The following is a 12,106-nucleotide window of genomic DNA, read 5'->3' as shown; positions in this document are numbered from 1 at the left end:
TGCCGAGCTTCCGGGGACCCTGTGACCCCCGGCCGCCTGCCAGCGGGACTGTGGGCTCCCAGACTCCCTTATGAGGCGGCGTCATCAGCTGACACTGGTCAGTTTGAAGAACCTTAGTCATCAGGATTGGAGGAAGGAAGATGGGAAGTGGAATACCCGCTTTTCTATTTGTTCTATACCCATAAATATCTTCTGGATGAAGAATTTCCTTGGGTCTGCATAATATTCTCTTTTGAAATATATCCCTCTCCGATTACACATAAGAGTATGGGTTTGGTTCCTGGTATTTAACAAGCACAAATAAATCACACTTTGTGTCATACCTTTCTTCACAGCTCAGGGAAAGGACAGTGTCAAGAGTTTAATTCGACGTTTAATCTAGAAAACGGTGTCGAAATCCTACATAACTTCCTTTCTCTGTGAAATTCTGGAATTTCCAAAGCTGGAGTAAGTGGACAAGTACCACAGTTTGATGTATGAAAGAGTTGATGGGTTCATAAAATAATGACCTATTGGTGGTCAGGGAGCTGTTCTTGGGAGGGAGTGTTACATTGGAATTTGCAGAGTGCACAGTTCCTAGGTTTGTATAGCATATTAAATGCTATCGATAATTATAAATAAATGAAAGAAATTGATTTTTTTTTCATATCAGTTATGCCCGGGGGGGGGGGGGAATAGCACCCACTATTAAGTGGCAAAAGGATGTGTTCTTGTGAAATATACACATGGTGATCATAAATCTTGTCCTACTTTGCTTTATAAAAACAAAATTTATTTCTTTTCCACCTTATATGGTCTTTCCTGTCTCCAGTAATTTGATTTCCCTTCTAGAAAAACAATCATCGTCATTATTTGCTTTTAGGGATCTCTAATAAACCTTTTAAAACTGTTAACACAAGACTTTCATTCAGCAATTCCTTTTTCACTCTCAATTTTAATTCTCTGCATCACATTATAGGTCGGATTTAGAGAGTTTAGGGGTGGTTCCAGACGTAGATTTTCCAGAGGTGTGAGGAAGAGCTGCAAGAGGAGGGAGGGGATGCTGCAGAGCTGCTACAAAGGCACAGAGCAGGACCCTTCACCAGAGCGCCCTGAGAGGAGTCAACTCTGCCAGTTACTGGGGCATGACCCTCTACTTGATGATGTAAAGATTCTTGTCTGTAAACGGACATATGTGGTACTATCTACCTGGCAAGGTTGTTACCATGAATGTTATCATATGTAAAATGCCAGTACATATTAAATGCTATAGATAATTATAAATAAATGAAAGGAATTGATTTTTTTCATATCATGCCACTTCTCTAAGGATTTTCTGTTAGTTTTATTTTTTTTTAAGAGGAAATAGGATGAGTCTTGTTGTCTAGTTTAATTGGTGGGTTAATTTCTAATCCTATGTTTTAGTAATTTCAACTGCAAAATGTGAGTAAAAGTAAAATTGCCGCCTCTTAATTACTACAAAAAGAGTTATGAGTAACTAGATTTCTGTTTTTAGATTTTTCCTAATGATTTTCAGTACTGTCCAGTATAAAATAAAACAAATTTATAGAAGATTATATATATATATATATATATATATATATATATATATATATATATATTTTAAAAGGTGTAGGAAGTGAAAGATAAGCTAAAAATTATAAAATATGATGAATTCATCAATGATTGAGTATTTGTGCCAATCCTACTATTGTTGTTCTTATTTTTCTGGGATTCTTAGTTGGAAATATTCTGTTTCTTGAAATAATCAGTAGTTCAAAACAAAGTAGCCATTCTTTGTTTTCTTTTTCTTTCTTTCTTTCTTTTTTTTTTTTTTGGTATTTTAATTGGTGCACTATAGTTGTAAGTAATGGTGGATTCATTGTTACCAGTTCATTCACACACACACACACACACACACACACACACACACAAATATAACAATACAATTCCCCTTTCCTTCCTCTCTTTTCTCTCACAAGTCCCTTTCCTCTACTCCTCTCCCTCAGTCATGTCATGAGATGGTCCACCCCCTGGCTCAATTTTCTTTTTTTATTTTGTTTTCTAACTTAAGCATGTGATCCTTGACTTTATGAGTTTGGCTTATTTTGCTTAAAAGAATGATTTCAAGTTCTATCCATTTTCCTGAAAATTATATAATTTCATTCTTCTTTATGGCTGATTAAATTCCACTGAACATGTATACCATTTTTTCTTCATCCATGCATCCATTGATGACACCTAAGTTGGTTCCATAGTTTAACTATTTCAAATTGTGTTACTCTAAACAGGAGTCCACACATATTGTATAATATGATGACTTTAATTATTTTTTATTTTTATTTTTTGGTACTAGAGATTGAATCAAGGGGTGCTTAACCACTGAACAACATCCCCAACCATTTTTTGTATTTTATTTCCAGATAGGGTCTTACTGATTTGCTTAGGGCCTTGCTAAATTGCTGAGGCTGGCTTTGAACTCATAATCCTCCTGCCTCAGCCTCCTGAGCTGCTGGGCCATGGTGCCTAGTCTGACTTTAATTCTTTTTTTTTTTTTTTTTTGTCAAGTGTTTAACAATTTTATTCATCACCAATACACATATATATTGGCTTGGTTCAAAAAATACTGGTTTAATTTTATCAATTTAGAATGATTTTCAGGGTGCAATCAAAGCTTCAAAATTGTAAATTCTGTATATCAACAAAATTAATTCAAGTACTGATTAATTTATTTTATTTAATTTTTTTACTTTAATTCTTTAGGATAAATACTGAGGTGTGATGTAGTTGAATCAATTGGTGGTTTCACTCTTAGTGTTTTGAGGAATCTCCATACTGATTTCCATAATGGTTGTACTAATTTACAATCCTACAAACAGTATAAAAGTCTTCTATTTCCTCCATATTTTTTTCAGCATTTATTATTGTTTGTATCCTTGATGACTGCCATTCTGATTGCTGTGTGATGAAATCTCAGTATGGTTTTGATTTGCATTTGCCTAATTGCTAACAATGTTGAACTTTTTAAAAGTATTGTTGACTATTTGTATTTCTTCTTTTGAGAAGTGTATCTTTAGTTTATTTGCCCATTTATAATAGCTATTCTTTTTAAGTTAAAATATTTTCATTTTTCTAATTATAGATGTATACCTGCTTATTGTAGAAAAATTTAAAGAGTACAAAAGATGAAGAGATTATTTAGTAAGCTTTTTAAACTTTCGTCTAGGGAACAAACTTTAGCAGAACTTTGCTTTTGTCTTCGATGTCCCTAATAACTGAAATATTTTATGTATTTATAAGATGCTGAGTAAACGTTAGAGTGTGATCATTCATAACACTTTGATACAAAAGGCAATGTTTTAATCTTAATCTTCTCAACTGCCTCATAAAGTACCCCCTGTTGAAATTGTAATTTATAAGGAAATAGAAGGGAAGGAAATTGAAATAATTTGTCCAGGTCTTATAGTTGACAAAATTCAGAATTTGAGCTCTAGGCAACATGGCTTCAACAACTACATACACAAAATATTTTTCTGAAATAAGTAATTTATAACTTCAGGAGAGTTCTTTGATTTTTGTGTTTATTATCTCACGGTTCAACTTTACCTTCTAAAATGTTTCCACTTTTTGTTTCTCTAACAAAGAGAATTTTTGTGGCATATGTATACTTAATTTAATAAAATCTACATCTATTTACTTATTCACCCACTTTTCAAAATTAATATATTCCCCTCCAAAAAAAATTAGGTCAGCAGGAATGAATATTCTACCCTGGGAACTTTCTAGAAGGGAAAATAAGTATTTTAGTCAGCTCTTATTTTTCGTGAGACAACATTCACAGTGTTCTCTCTCTTTTTTTTTTAACATTCACAGTGTTTTGCTGAACCAGTTTGCATCACTTTATTGTGTTTAATAACTGAAATATTTGCCTTCAGCATTAAAAGGAGGTTTCCTGACTAAGAAAATGACATATTTGCTTTAACAGTTTCCAGATTCAATCCAAGTACTGTCATAAGCAAACAATCAGAGTGAATAAAGCATTAAAAAATGTATAGTAGTTGCCCAAAGGATGGAACATTTAAAGAAGCAGGCTCATATTTGAAGAATAATCTAAAACTTTGTACCTAGACTTACATGATAAACAATTGCTTACAAGATGAAATACTAAAGAGTTTTTTTTCCCTTTTACAATATACCAGTTCTCATAATTTAATTCCTTAGAGCCTTGTCTTTTTTTTTTTTTTTTGGTACCAGGAATTGAACCCATTTGGCCTTTAACCACTGAGCCACATCCCTAACCCTTTTTCATGTTTTTGTTTGTTTGTTTTTAATTCTGAGACAGGGACTCTCTAAATTGCTTAGGGCCTTACTAAATTGCTGAGCTTGCTTTGATCTTGCAATCTTTCTGCCTCAGCCTCTCAGATCGCTGGGATCACAGGCATGCACCACCATGCCCAGCACCTCATATTTTCTTTTTTTAAAGAAAACTTAAGAAGCAATGTTGTTATACTAAAATAATCCAAACATTTTTTATTTGAATAAGTGCCTTCCTCAACCAATTATTCATTGTATGAGCTAAGTAAAAGGTTTAATATGTCCAAACTTTAAAGTCATACAATCACCACTCTGAAAAGAATAGTCATTACTAAAATAAAAACATTTTATAATTTAATTCCTTTTTAAGTAATCATATTTACTTAAAAAGGAATTAAAGTTTATAATTCCTTTTTAAGTAATCATATTTATTATATCTTGTAGTTTTAATTTTCACTAATATATCTTTTAAATCCAGAGTTGCAGCCACATACAGCGCACTGATGAAGCAACAGGAATGGGCAGGTGGTGCAGAGCTGCTCTGCTCAGTCTTGCTGTGGGGAGCCAAGCCATCTAAGCTGCCACACCTATTTTGTTGCAATTACTACTTTAATACAATGAATGACTCTGACAATAAGAGGAAAAGGATGAAGCTGCCTGAATGTGGCATTAAATCCATGGACACATCCACTTATACAGTTCAAAGCATTTTGAGTATTGTCTTTCATCCTGTCCTATCTCTAATGCATTTGTCATTTATACCTGGTTTGAGTCCCTGCCCCCTACTTCTGAGAGCAGAACCCTGCTTTTCCTTTCCTTGTCATCCCTCCTTCCTCCCAGTCTGGGGTACAGGCAGTGATTCTCCTCCAAATCTCCAGGAGAGCTCTCACAATCCCAAGTCATACTGGCCAATTCTTGTCCAAGTCCAACCCCAGTAACATTGGTAGGCTCAGGGGTGGGCAAGTGACCTAATCCTGTCCAAGTCAGAAGAATTCCCTGAAGTCCTTTTTGTCAGAAAAAGGTTGGATAAATAAGCTCTTACTTCCTGCTGGGGCATAGCTAGTTGGACAGAAGCTTGGAGCTCTGCAATTGCTTAAGCAGAGCCTGTCCACACTGAGGCCAGGCACAGAGAAAAGCTGCCAAATCTGGACTGAGACTGACCACTGACCACCAAAGAGCATTTTTGAATTGCAGGATTCTGCTTTATCTCACCTACTAACCAGACTTTGCATTTCATAGGGAAATGAAATAATTTCCTTTTTTATTGAGCAAATCTAAATTGAATTTTTGTTACTGATTCCACTTGCTGTTAGAATTACCTTTCTAACCAGAAGGGCATTTCAACTGGAGCTTAATTCCTTTCTTTCTCCATTTGTTTCAGCATTTTCATTTACCATTTACCCAGCATTTTTAACATGAGAATGATGTTGGTTGCCATGGATACAAAGAGGATTAAGACAGACTGCTACCCTCAAACTCTCAATGCAGTAGGGGACATGAATGTAGAAACAGATTTTTAGAAAAGCTGGTAAATTCCACCATAAACTACTCCCAAGGCATTAGAAAAAGAGAGGAGACCTAATACAATTTTTACAGTGTGGATTTGTGAGAGGTGTCAGAGAAGATCTCTTGAAAATGTCACTTTTGTAAGTTTTAAAGAATAAATAGTTTTCCATGTAAATGGAGGACCTCTGAGGCATGGAAAACAGTCCAGAAGGAGAGGATCCAGTGAGCAATGTCCTTGTGTTGAGAAGCAGCGTGGGGGCACTGAGAAGAGTGGGAAGCAGGGCTCTCTAGCACTGGAAGCTATATGCCTACAGGTTCTAGCTTGAGAGTTGGTTTGGATGTTATTTCCACTGGGAGCCTCCACTTTCATCTCAAGGTGTTTTCATGATCCACTTCCTCAGACCACAAGGTGACCTTTATTGATTATCCACCCTGTGGTAGGTGGAAGATTGGTTTAACATACAAGCTTAAGTCAGTACCAAAATTAGGGAGTGGTGGGTATTAAATTCGAACAACCTTTAAGAGACACAGACAACATACAAAGGAGTAATAGGTTTTGTAAGAGAAGAAGTCAAAACAGAAAGAAAATTCTTCTTTGATAATGTAATGTGCACATTTCTGCAACATAGTCTTTTCTTTAATTCCTGTAGTAAGGATGTCCTCATGATTTCAACAATATCTAGATATTTAAATTAATTTTAATTAACATTGAACACTACTACATTAGATTTGGATGTTATTCCATAATACTTTTACAAAAACAAATTGTAATATAAACTTTGCATTTCCATTTTCTTAAAATAATTTTTAAAAATTTTGAGGGTGTACTATTGAGTCGTTAAATTGCATTATGTTTGTGTAGTGTAATCCAAATAATATAGGGATGCCAAAAATTACACAAAAATATGTTAGAAAAAAAATTAAGAAATGAGGAACTATCTCCATGGAAATATTATTGTACTAGATGGTTATACTGGATATGAAAACAGCATGATGACTTTGATATTTTGAAAGCAAAATATAGGAAGTTGAGTGATGAGTTATAAACCACAGCAAACATATCACGCATATGGATATACACATTTCAACTAGGAAAATTACAAATCATCATAAAATTTTGATGATCAGAAAACGTTCTCTGTAACATTTCAACATTTTGAAAATTTTTGCTGCAATCCTCATGGCCCATATGTATTCTTTTCTATTTTTTGTTTGTTTGTTTTTATTTTGTTGATTCTGGGGATTGAATCCAGGGCCTCTTTACCACTTAGCTATATCTCCAGTCCTTTTTATTTTGAGACAGGGTCTTGTTAAGTTGCTGGTACTGGCCTCAAACTTGCTATTCTCCTGCTTTAGCCTCCAAATCACTGGGATTCCAGGTAGGGGCCAGCACACTAGCTTTAATCTATTTTAGAAAATGTTCCGATGCCCTCAAAAAATAAATGCAATTTATGCAATTGCTGGCGTGAAGCATTTATACATCACTCAGGCCAAATTTGTTGATTGTGTTGCTAAACTATTACACACTATTATTGACTTTTTTACTGTTTATCCACTAAGTATTGAAAGAGAAGCTTTGGCTATTAATATGTATTTGTCTATGGATCTTTTTTGGTCTCTCCATTTTGCTTGGTATGTTTGATAATGTTGTGAATTTCATAAAATTTAATGATTGCTTTGACTCTTGTAGAATTGCCTTTTTTGAATCAACCTTCTTTCTAAGATTACTTCTTTGCATAGACCTGATATATAAAATGGACCTTCATAAATATGTCAATTATTAATAAATACATTAATAACACATTCATAGCTGTTAATAATAATTAACATTAATATAGCTATGTTTGGTTTCTTTTAGTTATGTTTTGCATAATACAGCATTTTCTATTCTTTAATCTTAAGATACCTAGGGTTTAATATTTAAAGTGAATTTTGTTAAGTAACATAGATGTCTGGTACAATCTCATAATCTTTGCCTTTTTTAAAAAATTTTTTTTCCTTACTTGTTGATAGATCTTTATTTTATGTATCTATATATGGTGCTGAGCATCAAACCCAGTGCCTCACACATGCCAGGCAAGTGCACTACTGCTGAGCCACAGTCCCAGCCCAATCTTTGATTTCTAATTGGAGTGCTTATTTCATTTAAATTTACTGTTATTATTATTATAGTTGCATTTAAGCCAACTGTTTTACTATTCTTTTGCTCTGTATTTTTAAAAATTAAGTACTAATTTTGGAATAATTTTAGATTTACAAAGTATTTATGTGAATAGTACTAAAAGTTCCTGCATCAGACCTTTTGTTCATTTTCCCCTAATATTGTCATTTTCCATAATTGTAGTACACTTGTCAAAACAAAGATATTAACGTTGGTACATTGCTAACCACCAAACTACAGTCTTTATTCAGATTTCACCAATTTTCCGTCAATGTCCCTTATCTATCTATTGCAGGATTCCACCCAACACATATATTGCATTAGCCCTCGTGTCTCCTTTGTCTCCTCCGATCTGCAACAATTTATTAATGTTGTCTTGTTTCCCCTGACTTGGCAATTCAGAAAAATACTTGTTGGGTGTCTTATAGAATATCCCTCAATTTTGATTTTTTTAATGTTTTCTCATGACTCTTCTGGGAATCTGGATTATGGATAAGCATTTAAATGGAGTTTAAGTGCCCTTCCCACCATATTCTATCAGGGGCTGCATGATATTCATTCACGTGCCTTGACTGGTAACAATAATCTTGATCACTTTATTGAAATTGAGTCTGCCAAGTTTCTTCCCTAGAATGGTTTTATTTTCCCCTTTTCCTAATCCTTTCTTTGAAAGCAACTTGCCCATACTCCTGTGCATATGGAACTAAGCATCACTTCAGGAAGGGAGAGACTGTACTCATTAGGAATTCTTCCGTAAGGAAGCTTCATCCCTTCTTCATGTCCCATGTACTCCTCCATCATTTTTAACTTTCTGTCTTCTTTTGCATTATTTAGATGTTTTATTTCATTTTTTAATCTCCTTTTCAGATTTTTAAGTCCTAAATTTTGCATTTCCTTTTTTAGGGTCATCTTAGAAATTACAATATGTTTCTACTCCATTACAATTTTCCTTAATTTAATATTTTCTCTAAAAATTGAATAAGTATGTTATATTTTAAATCTATTTATCTCCTTACATATCCTTTCTGCTTTTTTGGACATCTATTTTACTTTATAGTAGGTTAATATCTCCACAGATCATGATTATTATTGTTATTTTAAATGGCACAGATTTTTAAGTTCTTAGGTAGAATCCACTTTTCCATCTTTAACTCCCAACCTTATGAAAAGAAAAAGAATTGCATAATTGTTTGCAAAACCCCTTACCAAAAAGCATGTAATGGAAGCCCTTGTTAAATATTTATAAAAATCCATAAGTTTATAAAAACTACTTTTTAATAAATAATAGGTAATTGTGAAAACAACAATATTTTATATGAAACCAGAATTATCATAGTGGTTGGAAGTGGGTAGTGTGTACTTTCTAATAGTGTCAACTATTCATTCACCAGTAAGAGAAATTTAAGGAAAGTGCCAGCCCTAAAAGCAGGCATGCTGTTACTTATAGCCTAGAGATGTGAAGGAAAATAAAACAAAGGGTAAGCATGCTATTTTTCAGTAAAATTTTTATTTTCATTTGTAAAAATATGATAGTAGTTATAACTTCTCTGTTCTAAGACAGAGAGAAACAATTCATAATAAATATCAAACAAGGCATTATGCCCTACAAGCAAGACATAAAATGTCCATGGGAAACTTCAACATATGAATGTTGATTACATAATGTGTGAGACTTTCAATAAATAACATCCGACATTCTTTTTAAAAAGTACAAAAATAGATATGCATACATTCCCTCACTCTAATATTGATCACACTGTGCAATCGGTTGGATCCCCACTCACCGTCTTTTATCACAGTGGCTGGCACTTCTCTTCCAATAAATATCAATTTAATGAGACAGCTTAAACCCATCATCTTTAAGTTAAATAACAATCAAGACTTAGTCATATTTCATGAAACACATTCACATCTTAAAAAACTAACATAAATATTAAAATAGAAGCTTTGAAAAATAAATAAATAGAACCATAAATAAATAGAACTCTCATAAAAAATAGTCAAAGACATCAAGCTCTTTCCAATTGTCCCCAGAAGCTGGCTGCTCTCTTCCATTTTCAGGTCTTCTAAGGCAGGGACCACCCAGCAGAAGCCAGCAGGGGGAGCTTTTTCATTCCAGGTCAGTTGGTGCTGCTCCTGTGATGGGAGAGGTTAGTGTTACTGGTGCTGAGAGAAGCTACTCATTTCTTAGTTGGGTCCTGAAAGTTAAAGGGATTTCTGCATTGCAGTCTCCTGCTTTCCCCTCTACCCAGTGGAGGTCTGACCTAAAGCTTCCCTGAACAGCAGAGAACTTGGGCTCCTGAATGTTTTTATAGAAGAAAAACCAGGAAGTGGAGTCAAATATATCATTGGCTCAAAAGAGGAAAAAACATTGTTCACAGTCTGTCACACTGAATTAAAAATTTACCTGTGTGACCTCCCTTAAACAGCCCCCCAAGCCTATGAAATAGCTACTGTTATTTGCCTTTTGTTAAAGTTCATTAAATGACATCCACAGGGATTCTAGCCTTGAATTCAGGGAAATCTCACTCAAAGTCCTTGCTCTTGACTGGGAAGATTTAGAGGCACACCCTGACCAAAACCAGGTTTTGAACCCATTAGACACTAAGGTACAGATGGTTCCTCAATAGTTGGAGGCTTTTTTTTTTTTTTAAACCACCAGTGCCAATTCTATTTCCTCCTATAGGTGCATACATTTACCTGCATTCACTGAATAGAGTTTGGGCATGGGGATGGAAGACATTGGAAATATTTCTGACACCAGAGAAGATTAATGAACTTATAGTTCAATCAAGTATAAAAGTACCCATTGTAATTTCTAGTCTTAAAGCCACCCTTGTTTTCCTGAAATAGTTTTAAAGAGACAGATGCCAACACAATCCTTGTCACATGGGTAAATAGAAACCATAACTCACTTGTTCAGCATCTTATGGATGATTTTCTTGACCAAGGGGGCCTCAGGGTTGAGACAAGCTTCCTGTCCATTCTTGAGAGTGGCTCTGCAGAGAGAAGGGAGGATCCCAGTGAGGCAGGGGGTTCAGCTGGGGAGCAGCAGGAGGGTCAGGGAGACTCAAGTCATAGCTTCAAGCAGCTCAGGGCAGGACTTACATGACTTCTGTCTGGGCGCAGTGGGGTCCTGGGGACATCACCTTCACACTTTGGATGTTCTTGAGGTGAATTCCTTGCACAGTCTGCAAGCACTGGCAGCGCAGTTCAGAGACCACTGGCGCCCCTGAGGAGAGAAGAGACCGGATTAGCGGGGCTGTCCCCATCCTAGGCGTCCTCACCCCGTACCCTCAATCCCAGTCCCTTCCCGGGGAACCCAGGACGCGGGTCTCACCTGCTGCGCGCCGGCTGCAGGCTACCAGGAGCAGCATCAGCAGCGCGACCCGGAGGAACCGCGGAGCGCGGGGGACGGCGGAGGCGGTGCGGGCCATGGGACTCAGCGGGAAGATCGCGGCGGAGCTTGGAGTGCAAGAGCTTGTGGCGAGGGGCTGCTGTCCTGGCTCTGTGGCTCTCGGGGATCCGCGAGCCCTTTTTATGCGTGGTTGGCGGGAAAGGCCAGAGCCCCTGGCCAGGGAAATTCCCGGAGCTCCGGGTGCTTCCCCGCGGGCGGAAGGAGGACGCCGCCCCGCCCCTGGCTGGAGGTTGGTGAGGGGACAACACTCTGACGCTGCCCTCCTTGCCCTGCTGCCGAGCTTCCGGGGACCCTGTGACCCCGGGATATTACCCTGATGCCCCAGATTCCCAAACGGTAGTGAGTGGCCACCTGCGAGGGGGGACCTTGGGCGCCAGGGACCCCAATGTGCGGGACGTGGTGATCAGACCCGCTGTATGCAGGTAGGGTCGGAGCCACTTTTTTTTTTTTTAATGGACGCAATATCTTTATTTATTTTATTTATTTTTATGTGATGCTGAAGATCGAACCCAATGCCTCAGACGTGCCAGGCAGGCGCTCTCACCCCAGCCCTGGAGCCAAGTGTTTAATGTACAGTGATTTCTCTGGAAGAGACTTCAGTTGGGATGGCTGTTGGGGGAATGGCCATCTCTTCACTCTCTCCTCTGGCTCTAGTTTTGCGGATTTCACACTATAAAAATACATCTGTCTTCTCAAATTACACAGGAGAACGTTTTCTTTTTCCCAGT

At 36.7% G+C, this 12,106-nt stretch overlaps 1 protein-coding gene across 1 annotated transcript; it reads right to left on the bottom strand.

The window, feature by feature from the left end:
- Nucleotides 1-9,504: 9,504 nt before the first annotated feature.
- On the bottom strand, nt 9,505-11,703 carry LOC308654421 (growth-regulated protein homolog gamma-like). The gene is made up of 4 exons (XM_081303802.1): nt 11,301-11,703; nt 11,069-11,192; nt 10,876-10,959; nt 9,505-10,096 (listed from the first exon to the last, which is right to left on the bottom strand). The coding sequence occupies exons 1-4, from the start codon at nt 11,395-11,397 to the stop codon at nt 10,081-10,083; spliced, it is 321 nt and encodes a 106-aa protein (XP_081159928.1). The 5' UTR covers nt 11,398-11,703; the 3' UTR covers nt 9,505-10,080.
- Nucleotides 11,704-12,106: the final 403 nt, after the last annotated feature.

Source organism: Spermophilus citellus (genome assembly GCF_964194105.1).
Source record: "Spermophilus citellus genome assembly, chromosome: 8".
Classification (NCBI taxonomy): domain Eukaryota; kingdom Metazoa; phylum Chordata; class Mammalia; order Rodentia; family Sciuridae; genus Spermophilus; species Spermophilus citellus.
The sequence above is the reverse complement of the archived record's forward strand: the minus strand, read 5'-3'. Positions and strand labels throughout refer to the sequence as shown.